Below are 17,955 nucleotides of genomic sequence, written 5' to 3'. Positions count from 1 at the left end.
AATGTGTTCTTCAACACTTGAACTGTAACTATAAAAAAAAAAAAAAAAAAAAAAACTTTTATTTATATTATTATTGTGTCTCCTGTCATCTCACCTCTGTGACTTGTAGGCATTTTCACCAGACTGGGTCACATATTAGTAATTAGCAACAACCTAGGATGGCTTAGAGTAGACGACAGAGTACAGCTACTTGCAATGGGCCTGGTCTACAAGATACACTACACCACTAAGTTACCCATGTACATGTCAAAATACTTCCCAAAGGTCAGTGAATACCACGACCACAACACCAGAGGGAGCTCCACAAATCATGTTCAACCCAGATTCGGCTCAAACAAGGGACTAAACACGTTTCGCAATTATGCCACAACAATGTGGAACGCCCTACTGATCTTGTGTCCTCAGAGAGGAAGTTGGGCTGTGAGGAGGATCTGATCATATTGATCGACGGTCTGAACGAGGCGGAGTTCCACAAGCCGGACTACGGCCAGACCATCACCTCCTTCCTGGGTCAGAACATCCACCGCTTCCCTGCCTGGCTCAAAGTGATCGCTACCGTGAGGACCACACACCAGGTAACACACACACGCACGCACACACACACACGCGCACACACACACACACACACACACACACACAGAGAGCAGCACGGACCTTCAATTTTAGAAGCTATGACATCTAGCAGCCATCCAATAGTGAGGGAAGGGGGGCTGAGAGTCTCTCTCTCTCTTCATTTAGGATGTGCTCCTTGGGGAAACAGTTAGCGTAGAGCCCTGATATTGTGTCTCCAGGACATCGCTGGTTCTCTGTATACAGTTCTATGTAATATATATATTAGTGCTGTCAGGCGATTAAAAAAAATTTATCTAATTAATTACAGGATTTGTAATTAATTAATCTAATTAATCGCATTTTAATCGCATAACCATTTTAGGCCTGATATTTTATATTCTATAATCATATTTCAAATTGCATGTGTCCGGATGGCAGAATTCAGTACTGTATCTACAAAACCTTCTGTTTAATCATCTTCCCTTTATTCATTTGCTTAGATTTTTCAGGTCTGGTAAATTTTAGCATGGTGTTATTCACAGCACAAAAAAATTTAAAAAGAAAAAAATAATTTAATTGATATTCTCATTTGGTTCATTACAATTTACTCAACCCTAGTAACAGACACAGTATTTCTGACACTGGGAATACATTCCCTGAGATCCATAGATTCAGATACCAAGAACATGCAAATGGACCATTTAAAAAAAAAATCTGTAAATGTTTATTCTACGTTTTAATGGAATGAATGAGATAAAAAAATTAAATTAAATTAAATCTTTTTATTTAAAAAAATAATTATTTTGAGTTCACTTTCATAACGCGATAATTTGCTGTGTAATTAATTAATCTAATTAACGCGATAAACTGACAGCCCTAATATATATATATATTTATTGTATTTTGTATTTATTTATTAACACATAGTTAAACAAAAGTCAAAGAATATACATAATAACCATATTGTGAAGGAGAAGTTTAGAAGCCTAGAGGCTTATCGAGAACTTCCCCTGTTTTGTAAAATCGAAACATACAAAAATATACATATTATTAAAAAAATACCAGTAATACGTTCAAAAGATGTGTTAAGACAAACATACATACACACAGTACATACATGCATATACTGTATACTGCGTACATAATCATACATAACCACCCACCCACCTGCCTACAAACCTACCCACCCACATAACCAAATGCATACCTACATGTATGACCTATTTATCTATCTACTACTTTTGGATATGAGCATTTTTTTGTAGTTTACTTAAAAAATAAGCAGAGATGGAGATTTCCTCAGCATAGGATCAGCTGCATTCCAAAGATTGGACCCTCTATACCTCACTGAGAACTGCCTAAGTGAAGTACCACCATAAGGTATATGCAGGTCCCTGGACTGACGTGTAACATATGAATGAACATCCGAATTAAAAGAAAAAAAAACTATTAAAACCATTTGGTAGATTGTGATGATCATAAATTAATTTGTACACAAATATACATATCTGTAAAGAATTTGTGTCTCCAGGACATCGCTGGTTCTCTCTATATAGTTCTATGTAATATATATATATATATTTATTGTGTCTCCAGGACATCGCTGGTTCTCTGTATATAGTTCTATGTAATATATATATATATTTATTGTGTCTCCAGGACATCGCTGGTTCTCTGTATATAGTTCTATGTAATATATATATATATTTATTGTGTCTCCAGGACATCGCTGGTTCTCTGTATATAGTTCTATGTAATATATATATATATATTTATTGTGTCTCCAGGACATCGCTGGTTCTCTGTATATAGTTCTATGTAATATATATATATATATATTTATTGTGTCTCCAGGACATCGCTGGTTCTCTGTATATAGTTCTATGTAATATATATATATATATTTATTGTGTCTCCAGGACATCGCTGGTTCTCTGTATATAGTTCTATGTAATATATATATATATTTATTGTGTCTCCAGGACATCACTGGTTCTCTGCCGTTTCACCGCGTGTCTCTGGACCGGCTGGAGGAGAATGATGCTATAGACCAGGACCTGCAGGTACACACACACACACACACACACACACACACACACACACACACACACACACACACACACACACACACACATACCTACCGTCGGTAGTGTGATAGTAAAGGGTTAACCTTCTGTAGTGTGGCAGTGAAAGGGTTAACCTGCTGCTGTGAGGCAGTGAAAGGGTTAACCTTCTGTGTATTGTCGCAGTGAAAGGGTTAAGCCTTGTTATATTGGCCAAACCTAGCTAAACCAGCTAACCTCACCTGAAGCTCTGTTTACATAGCATCCGTGTGTAAAAAAGGTTCCATTTTGAGCCGAATACTGTCCGTCTCCCAGGGTTACCTGATGCAGCGTATCCACGGCAGCGCGGAGATCCAGAGCAACGTGTCGCTAAGCAACGGTCGTCTGGACAACACCGCCCTGTCCAAGCTGAGCGCCCACCTCAAGGCTCTCAGCAGGGGGTCCTACCTCTACCTGAAGCTCACTCTGGACCTCATCGAGAAGGGGTACCTGGTGCTGAAGAGCTCCAGCTTCAAGGTAAAGTTAGTTAGGTAGTTAGGTAGTTAGTTAGGTAGTTTGTTGGGTAGTTAGTTAGTTGGGTAGTTAGTTAGTAGGGTAGTTAGTTAGGTAGTTAGTTGGTTAGGTAGTTAGTTGGGTAGTTAGTTAGTAGGGTGTATACAGTGAATTAGTTATTTAGGTAGTTAGTTGGCTAGGTAGGTAGGTAGGTAGGTACGTATATAGGTAGTTAGTTAGTTAGTAGGGTGTATGTAGTGAGTTAGTTAGTTGGCTAGGTAGGTAGGTAGGTACGTATATAGGTAGTTAGTTAGTTAGTAGGGTGTATGTAGTGAGTTAGTTAGTTCCAATTGGTCTCCTCCTCGACTTCCACTGTTTGTTGATAACTGTGACGCGGCTCTCGCCTTCTGTAGTAGCGAAGCAAAGATAGTATCTGCTGTGTGCAGTGCACTGCTGACAGAAGTGGATGAGAGGAAATTATATGAATGAATCGGTTTTGACCGATGCAAAGATGCTAACAACAGATGCATCGCGAGTTCAACCTGAATTCTAGCCGTTGCGCACTTATTCCACCGGTGCACTCGCATCTTGAAAGTTTATGCCGGTGCACCGATGCGAATCGGTGAATCTTAACATCACTACAACACAGAGATCAAGGAGGACTACCAGTGGCACCAAATCAAACACAAAAAGGAAAAGAAAACCCACCCTCCATGACGGGCGCTAAGCACCCAAAAGGTGGTGCTCACTCTAAACTAGGGTTTTAACAGCATGTAACCTACGCGATGTAAAATGTAGACCCCAGGGTATCTTCCTGTCCTCACTTGTCCCTGTGTGCAAAAACAAAAGGTTACTACATAGAAAAGTAATCACCATAGGCTGGGTGACAATGACAGACAACAAATATACACAGGTTAGACTTTGACAGGAATGTGCAACAACAAGGAACACAAAAGATACAATGATTCCACTAAACAACAGTGCAAAGAACCAGAGCTCTGCCACCAGCTCAACACCAAAATACCTACTCAAAAGCCATAGCTCTACAGGCACAATAATGCCCCAAAAGCCACAGACAGAACTGAACACCAAAAGGGATACATAAAGGGGTGTGGAGGTTGATTGCAGAGTGGGACCAGGTGGTGATGGGGAGGACTGAAGTGCTGATTGGGACCAGGTGGTGCTGGGGACTGAAACCAGGGGATGCATCTGGGAAAAAGATACATGTAGAAACAGGAGGGAGACAAAATACAAAACAACCAAAACAAGACTGCCTACATACATAACATAAACATAACATAAACCCCCATACATAAATAGACAGCATCCGTAACAACGTACAATATAACTAGTGCCCAATGAATCACGTTCAAAATATAAATAACTTCTCTTAAACCACTATTCGTGATTCCTCCTGGAGCCAGGACTCAACAGTGTGCGCTTTGCTCGCATTTGATAACTTCCGTGTTTTAAGTCAACCCCAGCTGGAAGGGAGGGGCTGAGCCAGCTGCCCCCACCTTACATTTTAGAAGCTATGACATCTAGCTCTTCAGCCCTGCATCCTACCCCCTGTGACAACTCCTCTTGCGAGTCGTGCTGTTTCTATGTAAACTCCGCGAGCACCGGGTCCAATAAATGTGTCTAACACGCTTTACATCCTCGCCATTCCTGTACATGCCCACGCCTCGCGCAAAGAACCTTAACTAACGTTAGCTGCTAACTAAGCTAAGCTAACCCTGGAAAGAGTTCCAATAGTGAGGAAAGGGGGGTTGGTGGGGCCCGTCTCTCTCCCTCTCGCTGTATGTTCAATGATTTGAAGTAGCGTTACACTAAAAACTAACTGGATAGTTGATGATAATAAATATTTCACTTCATTAGCTAAAATATTGAACAATTCTGATTCTTGAGCCTATTTTATTCAAAAGGACGATATTGATTTAAATATGTACATAGGGGGGCTTTTTTTTTTTTTTACCCATCCCAATTTAGTCGTTATGCCAATTCCCTTCCTGGTCGTTGCGCACATTGCCCCACTGTCGGCCTAGGGAGGGTGTAAACCTACCACGTGCCTCTTCCGATACATGTGGAGTCACCAGCCGCTTCTTTTCACCTGACAGCGAGGAGTTTCACTGGGGGAATGTAACGCATGCGGAGGTTCACGCTATTTCCCCCAGATCTCCTCCCTGCTGAACAGACGCCCGGATCAACCAGTAGGAGTCGCAGTTTACAACGACCAGGACACATACCCCACCGGCTTCCCACCCGCTAACACCGCCAATTGTGTTCGTAGGGACGACTGACCAAGCCGGAGTTACCGCTGATCGATCCCAGAGTCTCTGCGGTGGTAGGCGAGTGCTTAGTCCACTGCGCTACCCAGCCGCACCTATAAAAAATTCTATTTTTAATCATCTCTCCTGTGCTGGCACAAGCACTACCATGGCGTGGAGTGGAGAGATAACACACAATATAATAATTCATGGAGATATACTAAAAAGCTATTTATATTTTTTGGCTGGTTAAAAAAAAACTCTCTGGCTGGTAGTTATTTAAATCTAAAGTTAAAAAGTTTATTTTGTTCCCTGTTTTTCATAATTTCGCTACAGACATGGATACATTGTATGTAATGATACACAATGTCATAGTAACAGGCGGGTGTTATATTATTTCAAGATAATAAAGTAGCTATAATGAGTCAATAGATAAAAAGCAGTAATGGCGTGTAGGTTACTCCCCCTACTCATGTACAGTAGGCCTCCACACTACACAGCATGTAGGTTACTCCCCCTACTCATGTACAGTAGGCCTCCACACTACACAGCATGTAGGCTACTCCCCCTACTCATGTACAGTAGGCCTCCACACTACACAGCATGTAGGTTACTCCCCCTACTCATGTACAGTAGGCCTCCACACTACACAGCATGTAGGTTACTCCCCCTACTCATGTACAGTAGGCCTCCACACTACACAGCATGTAGGTTACTCCCCCTACTCATGTACAGTAGGCCTCCACACTACACAGCATGTAGGTTACTCCCCCTACTCATGTACAGTAGGCCTCCACACTACACAGCATGTGGGTTACTCACCCTACTCATGTACAGTAGGCCTCCACACTACACAGCATGTAGGTTACTCCCCCTACTCATGTACAGTAGGCCTCCACACTACACAGCATGTAGGTTACTCCCCCTACTCATGTACAGTAGGCCTCCACACTACACAGCATGTAGGTTACTCCCCCTACTCATGTACAGTAGGCCTCCACACTACACAGCATGTAGGCTACTCCCCCTACTCATGTACAGTAGGCCTCCACACTACACAGCATGTAGGTTACTCCCCCTACTCATGTACAGTAGGCCTCCACACTACACAGCATGTAGGTTACTCCCCCTACTCATGTACAGTAGGCCTCCACACTACACAGCATGTAGGTTACTCCCCCTACTCATGTACAGTAGGCCTCCACACTACACAGCATGTAGGTTACTCCCCCTACTCATGTACAGTAGGCCTCCACACTACACAGCATGTAGGTTACTCCCCCTACTCATGTACAGTAGGCCTCCACACTACACAGCATGTAGGTTACTCCCCCTACTCATGTACAGTAGGCCTCCACACTACACAGCATGTAGGTTACTCCCCCTACTCATGTACAGTAGGCCTCCACACTACACAGCATGTAGGTTACTCCCCCTACTCATGTACAGTAGTAGGCCTCCACACTACACAGCATGTGGGTTACTCCCCCTACTCATGTACAGTAGTAGGCCTCCACACTACACAGCATGTGGGTTACTCCCCCTACTCATGTACTGTAGGCCTCCACACTACACAGCATTTATACACATAAATAAACTTCATGGCTCATCTCCTACTCTGGGTATTCAGTAGGTGGTGTCAAAGAGGCAACTACCCATGTGACCTGAGGATACTAGTAAAACATTTTGAAATATTAAATTGCTAATATAATCAATTGTTGTTTTTCTGGTAAATTCATCATTTAGATTAATCGACTAATTGATAACAAAATAATCGTTAGTGACAGCCCTAATAGTTAGTAGGGTGTATGTGGTGAATTGGTTAGTTAGTTAGTTAGTTAGTTAGTTAGTTAGTTAGTTAGTTAGTTAGTTAGTTGGGATTATGTTATGTTAGTCATAGCTAATAAATTGGTAACTCCATTACTGAGATAGTTATGTATGGTTCATAATTCTACCTGAATAATTCTACCTGATGGTAATTCTTACCATCTATATTCATACTCTGAAAGTCCAGACAGATTAATCACCATCTATATTCATACTCTGAAAATCCCGACAGATTAATCACCATCTATATTCATACTCTGAAAGTCCCGACAGATTAATCACCATCTATATTCATACTCTGAAAGTCCCGACAGATTAATCACCATCTATATTCATACTCTGAAAGTCCCGACAGATTAATCACCATCTATATTCATACTCTGAAAATCCTGACAGATTAATCACCATCTATATTCATACTCTGAAAATCCCGACAGATTAATCACCATCTATATTCATACTCTGAAAGTCCCGACAGATTAATCACCATCTATATTCATACTCTGAAAACCCAGACAGATTAACACTTTCAGAGCCCAAGCTTAATCTTGATTTACCGCTTGAATGCCCACCATCCACTTCAATGTTAGCGTTAATAACGCCTAATCTATGTTTAAAATTATGGCCTAATGTGTCTAATCTGCCCGTCGCTTATTAATGACTCGTTTTCCAGTCAACATTGTCGAAGCGGATTGTTTTTTTATCGGTTCATTTTCGTTTTATAGCATTTTGAAAAGCCCTCGTTTTCAAGGAAAATATAAATATTCCATGATAATCGCCCTTTTCTGGAATATTCTAGAATACACAAAAACGTTGTAATTTGTCGGCCTATTTATGAATAGTTTTCAAATAAACGCTAGATTATCGATAGTATATGTGTACATATGCACGCTATATAGGCGATCTGAAAAATCGATTCTCTGATTTCCTCAAAGCGATCGCCCACACACACACACACATAGGGCGAACGCTGAGATCTCAGCGAATACAACTCTGATTATCCCAAGACTTGTAAAATAGATTCCTTACCTCAGATCAGATGTTCTCCAAAAAGATCATTCCAATTCCTGATCGCCATTCCAAAAATCGATCGCTTTTATTTATTTTTTATCTACTTTTTCTCCCATTTTCTATTTTTCTCCCATCCCAATTTCGTATCGTCCAATTCTACCCTCCCCTGTCTCGAACGCTCTTTGGCCATGCCTCCCACAAGCCGGCTGTAATGTGGACGAAGCCATACATTGCACGAGTCCCCTCCGGTACTCGAGGTAGCAGCCGTCGCATCTTTTCACCTGCACAGCGCGATCTTTCAGCGTCGAGGGTCTGCTTCCTGATTCTACTGCGCAGGCGCACCAACCGACCTGTAGGAGTCGCTGTCCACAACGTCCGATCCCCACCCATCAGCTTCCCACCCCCTAATACTGCCAAATGTATTAGTATGAACGACCAGCAAAGCTGAATGCAATGCGGAGAGCTGGGCTCGAACCCAGCGTTTCCTGCATTGGTGGTGAGCGCCTTGCCCACTACACCACCTAGCCGCCCTCGATTGCTTTTATTGATCCAACGCTACATACTGTACATATGTATTCCACGCTGTTCTGAGGCTCCACAATGAATCCGATCGGCTCGGGGTACATGCCTGAGAAGTAAAATGTGGATTCCGGATTTTTCTTTTCTCATCCATTTTCATTGAGTCCATTCCAAAAGGGTGCATTACCATCTGGGAGACGATAGGGGGCGGTTTTTTCACATCTGGGCTCCTACAGGGGCTGCATACCAACGGGAGACTCGGTTGATGAAATATGAATTCAGATCGCTAATAAAAAAATAAAACGATAATTGTCGTCGTGGGCATTCAGGCATTGGGCTGATAAAACGTCTTATCACGTTTTGGGCATTGAAAGTGTTAATCACCATCTATATCCATCTGCAGGTGGTACCAGTCAGTCTAGCGGAGGTGTATCTTCTGCAGCTCAACATGAGGTTTCCCACCCAGTCGTCGTTTGAGCGAGTCCTGCCTTTACTCAACGTGGCTGTGGCCTCTCTGCACCCTCTCAACGACCAGCAGGTAAACACCTTGAGCTCTGCACCCTCTCTGCACCCTCTCAACGACCAGCAGGTAAACACCTTGAGCTCTGCACCCTCTCTGCACCCTCTCTGCACCCTCTCAACAACCAGCAGGTAAAGACCTTGAGCTTTGCACTAGAGAATGAAATCTTTTCGGGATTCCCACGGGATGGGAGTCAATTTCACTTGTAATCACGTGATTGGGCAGGACCGGGTGTAAAAAGTCAACGGTAGTGGACGGGAGTGAAAACCATGATGCGACAGGAGGTAGAGCAGTCGTCTGGCAATCCGGAGGTTCCCGGTTCGATTCCCGCTCCTCCCCGGGCAGCGTGTCGATGTGTTCTTGAGCAAGACACTTAACCCCTAATTGCTCCCGATGAGCAGGTCGGCACCTTGCATGGTTGCCTCCGCCGTCTGTGTGTGAATGTGTGAGTGAATGTGTAAAATGTGAGGAACAAATTGTAAAGCGCTTTGGATAAAAGCGCTATATAAAAAAGCACCCATTTACCATGACGCAGTTATATTTAATTTTATTTCAAATGGATTATGTGACCCTCTCTCTCCTCTCCTATCCTCTCTCCTAGCTGTTTGGGGTGGTGAATGCGGGGGCGGTGCGAGGAGGAGCTCTGGACTGGGAGGACTTCACTCAGCGTGTGGAGCAGCTGTCTCTGTTCCTGGTCAGGAGGAGAGATGGAACCAGGATGTTCACTCATCCCTCCTTCAGAGAGTGGCTGATCTGGAGAGATGACGGAGAGAAGAACAAGTTCCTCTGTGATCCTAGGTATGATATATACCATAGATAGATAGATAGATAGATAGATAGATAGATAGATAGATAGATAGATAGATAGATAGATAGATAGATAGATAGATAGATAGATACTACTTTTTACTTTTTCAGGCTAATATTCCTTTTCCATCTTCTTCTCTCTCCTCTCTCTATCTCTCGCTCTCCTCTCTCTCTCTCCTCTCCTCTCTCTCTCCTCTCCTCTCTCTCTCTTCTCTCTCCTCTCTCCTCTCGCTCCTCTCTCTCCTCTCTCTCTCTCTCTCTCTCTCTCTCTCTCTCTCTCTCTCTCTCTCTCTCTCTCTCTCTCTATTTGCTCTCTCTCTCTTTGCTCTCTCTCTACATGCTGGGAGTGAGATTGGCTTGAGCGGAATTTTGTGGAGGGTCTTTTTCTTCTTTTTCTTCTTTTTCCCCTTAATTGGGTTTCTTTTTTTGTTTCTTTTCTATGTGCACAGTGAGGTGTGGTTTTATGGGTTAATTTTTCTATTTGGGTAAGTGGCGCAAGTGTATAGTGTTGGAGGCAAGTGTTTGTGGAGTGGAGGATGTATATACTGCAAGGGAACTCACCTGGTTTCTTAGGGAAACAAAAAACAGGAAAATATTTGCATTGGGTCGTTTCTTCCCAGACCAAGAAAAATTATATTTCATGATTTTCGCGGATCTATTTCTATATTCTATATTTTAGCTATGTGGAAATGGTTCGGCTCATTTGACAAACACTAGTTGCTGTACAATATGAGAAAAAAAACGGTTTGTTTCTACATGCCTTCGTTCGTTCACAATTCCACATACTCAGCATTATAATGTATTCTATAATAAACACACTTGAAACTTGATGAAGTGGAAAACATTTCTTTACTTCAGATAAAGCAGCATTGAGTAAAGTACGTTAGTTTTGACCTGGCAAAATGGCCGACCACCATTGAATTTGTGCATTTAGAACATTCACAGTAAATGTATTCATATATTCCAGCCAGCCATCTTAGAGCCCCACGACTGCATTACAACATGTAAAGTGCATTCGTATTGACCTGGCACAATGGCCAATCACCATTGAATTTGTGCATTTAGAACATTCACAGTAAATGTATTCATATATAGAGATGTTCCGATACCATTTTTCCCTTTCCGATCCGATTCCGATACCTAAGCTTTGGGTATCGGCCGATACCGATATTTATCCGATACCAGTGCATAAAAAAAAAATTATATAAATTATACCTTTTTTTTTTTCAGATACTGTTATACTGTTTTTTAGTAATAACTAGAACGTATGGTATTTATTCAACAACAGGTGATTGTATAGATTTGTATTAGTATCATTAATCAATGAGTATGGGCTGCAGCACTGCAGATATACCCTACTCCAATGATCCACACGGACATTAAACGGTGTTGCACTCGCTACTCAGTGGCTCTGCAGATATACCCTATTCAGTCTGTAAGCTAGTGGCAGATAGAACGTTCATGTTGTGATTTTTGATGCAAAATAAATATTCAACATTCTCTTTTGAAACTCCGCCTCAGACTCTTATCCTTTGGCACTTGCTGTACTTTGCTTGCAGGTCTGCAGCCATTATTGCTGGATTATGTGAATAGCACCAACTTTAGACACGGTAACGTTATCAAGCTAAGCTAACTGACCTAGCTCGCCTTCCCGCCTCGACATTAAGATAACGTTAGTAATAGTCAGCTAACGCTAGTCCGTAGCTACTTAACTTAAATACAATTCACCGTGGGTGCATTATTGTTGATAGACGGTCACGGACAGTGTTAGGTCCTGGAGAAAGGACAGGCGATCATCTGATTTGATGTAACGTTAAAAGCGGATGTTGTTCCAACTAGCTATCTTTCCAGCTAATGCTATCATAACACCAGCCAAACACATCCCGATTCCCGTCCGAGCTCCCCGTCACACCGCACTGTCGGGGACAATGGAATTTAAGAAAGTGTATCTGCTGTTAAAATGACACAGCATCACACTTTAAAACATGTTCATTTTATAATCCTCACTCTCCGCAGGACTCGGCAGGAGATAAATTACATCATGGGATCGGAGGCTAGAATTTACGTGTACTCGCCGATACCGATACTAGCATTTTAGGCAGTATCGGCGGCATTTCCGATACTAGTATCGGTATCGGAACAACTCTATTCATATATTCCAGCCAGGCATCTTAGAGCTCCACGACTGCATTACAACATGCAAAGTGCATTAGTTTTGACCTGGCACAATGGCCGATCACCATTGAATTTGTGCATTTAGAACATTCACAGTAAATTTATTCATATATTCAAGTGCATTAGTTTTGACCTGGCAAAATGGCCGATCACCATTGAGTTTGTGCATCAGAACACATATTTACATGTAAAGTACGTTAGTTTTGACCTGGCAAAATGGCCGATCACCATTGAGTTTGTGCATAAGAACATATATTTACATGTAAAGTGTGTTAGTTAGTAAAGTGAGGCATATGTATTCTGCAAATGATCAGCAGCTTCCACCAGGACAATGATGAACGGTATTGACAAGCGAGACCACCATTGCTACTCTGAAAGTGGACCAAGAATAGTGTTCCAAATATATCCATGTTCCAACACCTTTGTTCTGTACAAACAGTACTACCTAGATTGTGAAATACTTACACTATTTACAAAACACTATACTACTATACACTCAGCTATCATAACAACACATAGTACGTGGAAGTACGCATCCATCCACATATTTCATGGAGAGTGTTTCCACTCTACCACACAAGAGAGATAATACTCAGCTAGCATAATCTCTTTTTGTGTGGTAGAGTGTGAAACACTCTTGATGCAGGGGAACTCCACACTTACTGTGCAGTATGATCTTGTTTCCAGTCTGATGCCTTTCTTCTTACAGACCCAGCATATTCTTGTGGGATGCGTCTTCTTTGGGGTGGATGCGTACCTCCTCATAGTATGTGTTGCATGTTGCCATCCAACCTGCTCTGCGGATCTGTCCTTGGGGCCCTGGGATCACGCTGCCTCCCACCCGCCACCGCCTCACCACCTGCCACTGCCTCACCTGCTACCTCACCTGCCACTGCCTCACCACCTGCCACTGCCTCACCTGCCACTGCCTCTGCCTCCTTACCCAAGTCCTTTACCACACTGATCCGGAACTGTAGGAGTGTCTTGTACTGTCCTGTTGGGTGTATGGCTCTGTACAGAACAAAGGCATTGGCCATGGCTATTTGAATCAAATAGACTACGAACTTCTTGGTCCACTTTGCAGTCTTTCTAATACAGGGGTAGTATGCGATATGTTGATCGAGCTTGTCCACACCGTTCATACACATATTATATGAAACCACACAGGCCGGCTTCATTGCGGCCTCCCTCTCGCTCTGACCTTTCCGCCAGACGTGTGATTCCTGGTGAAAGCTGCTGATCATCTTGACAATCCTCTTGTCTCTCCAGGCTAGAACCATGGCCCGGTTGTTGTGCATGACCCGGTTGTGGTCTGGTCCATCGCAAGGTCAACATTGGTTACATGCTTTACCTGCGCCGGTTCTCCACGGTTCTTCCTCAAGGTACCGCAGACATGGGTCCTCAACTGTAGGAGCCTGTCGGAGAGGGCCACCGAATTGTACAAATTGTCCATGAACAATTTGTAGCCCTCGCCCGCGAGATGTCCTAGGAGCGCCACGACTGTGTCCTTGAGGTTTCCCGGGTCCCCACAATATGGCTGCAGTGCAAAGCAGTAACCAGTGCGCGAGTCACATAGCACGTATGACTTGATGCCATATTTGGTGGGCTTCAGGGGGTTGTACACTTTGAACGCTAAGCGTCCACGCCAGGCCAGCATTCCCTCATCTATACTAATATTACGGCTAGGTTGAAACAGCTCTTGGAAGTGGGGCACGAGGTGGGTTAGGACTGGGCGTACTTTGTACAGTTTATCATCAAGATCTATCGTTTGGTTGTCACTAAAGTGCAAGAACCTCCAAATTATCTGGAACCTATTGCGGGGCATTGTGTCTGAGAAATGGGGGCAAAAGAAAATTGACTCAGTTGACCAGTACATATACATTGCTGGCTTGCGACAGATCCCCGTCAGGAAGAGTATTCCCAAGAACCTCCATAGCTCCTCAACAGTGACAGGCTTCCACGTACGTAGCCTGTTACTCACCCGGTCGGGATCAATGAGGGCCATTGTCTGTTGGGCGTACAAGTTGGTTTGGATAGCAATGTTAGAAAGGAACTCATCTGTGAGGAACAGACGCAAAAAGGCAAGGGGGCGGTCTGATGCGATTGTGGCCGCATCCTGCAGTGGTCCTGGCTCAGTATCAAAATCAATCTCCGTCGGTACAAAATTGCCAGAGACCACTAGGAGCTGACCTGCTTCTCCGGCCTCTGCCTCTTCCCCGTCCTGTAAATTATGAAAATATTACAATAACTACCTAGTCTACCATGTACACCCTATACTGTAGACACACATTCATATAATACATAGTTAGAAACGTGTGAGTGAATGAGTCAGTGTGAGAGAGTGAGGCCTAACTTACCCCTCTGCCTAGAAGGCACTGTGTCCTCATCCACCGACACATCCTCCTCTGACTCAGAAGCTGGGCCTGGCTCTGAAATAACAAAAGGGAACAGTCAGCTTTGTCACAATGCATTTACAGTTATATCCTACATACAATGTAGGATGGTTACACACCATATCTACAAACAGTAAACACAATTTGGTTGTGTGCTCAAACTGCTCACCTAAAATTGGCGGCGTGACAGGCCTTGTTGCCGCTCTGGCGGTCACGCCCTCATCGGAGTCATTGTCTGAGTCCATGGCTCCAGCTGCCACTTCATCCATCTCCTTCTCAGACGGGGCAGACTCTGTATCAGTGTCTGCAATAAAACAGTCAAGTCAGCTTTATTGTAGAGAGAGAGAGAGATAGAGAGCGAGAGAGAGAGAGATAGACACTATATACCCAGGTGAGTAAATTCGAAAAAATACAGAAAACGCATGTGATTGTACAGAGAGAGAGAGAGGAGAGATGAGAGAGAGGAGAGGGATAGAGAGAGAGACACTATATACCCAAGTGAGTCAATTTGAAAAAATACAGAAAAAATGTGATTGTAGAGAGAGGAGAGAGAGAGAGGAGAGAGAGGGAGAGAGAGAGAGAGTATACCCAGGTTACCAGGTGTGTGATCAAAGACAGATATTTCATCAAAGAACACCTCCCCCCACTAGCGGCGCCAAGGAACAAATTCGAAAAAATACAGAAAAACGCATGTGATTTTATATATATATATATATATATATATATATATATATATATATATATATATATATATATATATATATATATATATATATATATATATATATATATATATATATATATTGGTTAGATAAATAAGTACATGAAACAGTCATCTTTATCGTCACCAAGACATATGCAATGCACTCACACACAAAAGTATACACCCAGCCCCAGGTCACCAGATCAAAGACATTTATCATCAAAGTACAGCACATTTCCCCCACTAGCTGTACGCTGTTGCAAGGAACAAAGGAACACATTCGAAAAAAATACAGAATATGAATTTACCTGTGCCACGTCGATTACCAGGTCAGACTACCTAAAATAAATGGAAGCATGACTTCAGTTAGTTGGCGAACTAACGTATTTGACAGTATGCAATACTAGAATACAATATAGAAAGTACTATAACGTTCATCATACATCTCTGTACTACGGCGCGTTCACAGGATAGCTTGAACGCATGCACAATCTACAAACATTTCCACCAGACGAGCCAAAAACGCCAGAACTCGTTATTTGACAGTATGCAATATATAATATAGAAAATAGCTAATAACGAGAGACAGTATACAATATACAATCTATAAAGTAGCTTGAAACGCATGCGGTGAGTTCACAGGATAGCTTGAACGCACACAATCTACAAACATTTCCACCAGACGAGTAAATAACGAGACAAACCTCATTATTTGACAGTATGCAATATATAATATAGAAAATAGCAAATAACGAGAGACGGTATACAATATACAATCTATAAAATAACTTGCGGAGCGTTCACATACTAGCTTGAACGCACGCACGTACAAACATTTATGATTTATTGAATTGAAATGATATTCATCTTTACCTGGAGTCGGAAGCCACTCATCCTCAGACGGACCGTCGTTGGATTCGTCCGATGAGCTGGGGGCATCGGCTGCCAGAAGTATGTTCTGGAAGTAAGTTGCTTTCACAGCTCGCTTCCTCAGGCTTCTGGCAGGCGCACTCGCAGCAGGCGCGCTCGCAGCAGGCGCACTAGGCCCAGCGCTGGGGCCTGCTACAGGTAGAGCAGTGGGTCCCGGTTCGGTGCTGGGAGTCGCGGTAGCGACGAAAGGAAGCGTGGTCTGGAGGTACTTATCCCTCGCTCCAGACTTGCTCTTGAATTGTCTCTTCATGGTGAAGATAACCCTACTCTCAACTATGAAGACTATAAAAAACCACTATGAAAAAAAACTGCTGACTAGGTGCTACTATTTAACACGACTAAGTACTTTCTAAAAGTACTGTACTCTAAAGTACTGCGACTAATATTACCTATAAATACAAATATTACAAATAAAACAAATATTACCACTACTACTAATGAAATACTATCTTCTCTCTTACTTATCAATGATCAACGGTCAAATCAAATCAAACGCTAATCTCTCTCACTAATCTCTCTCTATCTCTCAATAACTGTATAACTTGCAAAAACCAACCAACACTCTCAGAGGTCACTGACTGTGACCCATTTAAATACCAGGTGGGCAGGCCTTGACCTTTACTATCGACCAATCCTAGCAGAGATCTATTATCATGTTCAATACTGCAGGTAAGGCCAGCTGTGTTACACATGTGTTACAAACATAGGGAGAGACTGCCACCTAGTGGATTCGATCGAAATTGCATCTCTAGGGGTTCAAAAATGTGCCAGAGAGAATTTTTTTTCTTTTTTTAAATTAAAAAAACTAGATCTCTCGTCGTTGGCACTCAACGGTCTGCATGAACTAACGGGAAATCTCGTCGTTGGCACTCAAAGTGTTAAGGTCTGTGATGCATGCTACCAAGACCACAGACAGGGGTGATTCATGTCGCCCAGGAGGAAGTTCAGACTGAATAAGTGGGCTATTAATGTCAGGAAAAGACTGTCATCAAATACAGGTGTATAATGTATAAACTGTATGGTACACATCTGCTGGTGGGTAGAGAGAGGATAGCCCTTTTTGGGATGTTAAGGCAGGAGCTGTCAGATGTGAATCCTGACACGGTGTTAGTGATGGGGGGGGACTGGAACTGTACCTTAGATCCTATCCTGGATAGAAGTGGGGGGGAACCTCATGTTGGGTCTGCAGCTGTTTTAAAGGATGTCATTAGGACTTGTGATCTTGTGGATACATTGAGGCTGATGAATCCACAGGGGAAACAGTTCTCGTGGGTCAAGGTGTTGGGGGACAGGGTGTGTGCAGCGCGGCTTGACCGCATTTATATTGTAAGACAACAGAGTAACAGGCTGGTGAAAGCTGAAATCTGCCCAGTCAGTTTCTCAGACCATCATTTTGTAATAGCACAGCTGGCCATGTCATCAGGGCCTCGTCGCTCTGCTTATTGGAAATTCAATGTAAAGCTTTTACAAGATGCCACCTTTTGCTCGAGTTTCCAGGAGTTTTGGGAGAGGTTGAAGCAGAGAGAGGGAGATTTCGAGTCTCTGAGGCAATGGTGGGATAAGGCTTTTCTGTCAGCAGTACACTGCTTTCTCCTCAGCCGAGTACAGGAGGGCCCTGGAGGCTCTGGAGCAGAGCATACGGCAGGTGGAGGTTGAGCTAGTGGGGGGTGACAGTGGGGGGCTACGGGAGAATCTG

At 43.0% G+C, this 17,955-nt stretch overlaps 1 protein-coding gene across 1 annotated transcript in view; it reads left to right on the top strand.

Moving 5' to 3' along the window:
- The window catches only part of tanc2a (tetratricopeptide repeat, ankyrin repeat and coiled-coil containing 2a), a gene marked incomplete at its 3' end in the record, with an annotated part of 261,579 nt that overhangs the window by 208,318 nt on the left and 35,306 nt on the right, over nt 1-17,955 (top strand). The window contains 5 exon segments of the mRNA XM_084329297.1: nt 406-575; nt 2,535-2,615; nt 2,931-3,131; nt 9,135-9,269; nt 9,853-10,049. Coding sequence (XP_084185423.1) covers nt 406-575; nt 2,535-2,615; nt 2,931-3,131; nt 9,135-9,269; nt 9,853-10,049 — 784 coding nt within the window.

The sequence above is a fragment of the Notolepis coatsorum genome (assembly GCF_963971535.1).
Source record: "Notolepis coatsorum genome assembly, chromosome: 14".
Lineage (NCBI taxonomy): Eukaryota > Metazoa > Chordata > Actinopteri > Aulopiformes > Paralepididae > Notolepis > Notolepis coatsorum.
This window is presented reverse-complemented; position numbering and strand designations above follow the sequence as displayed.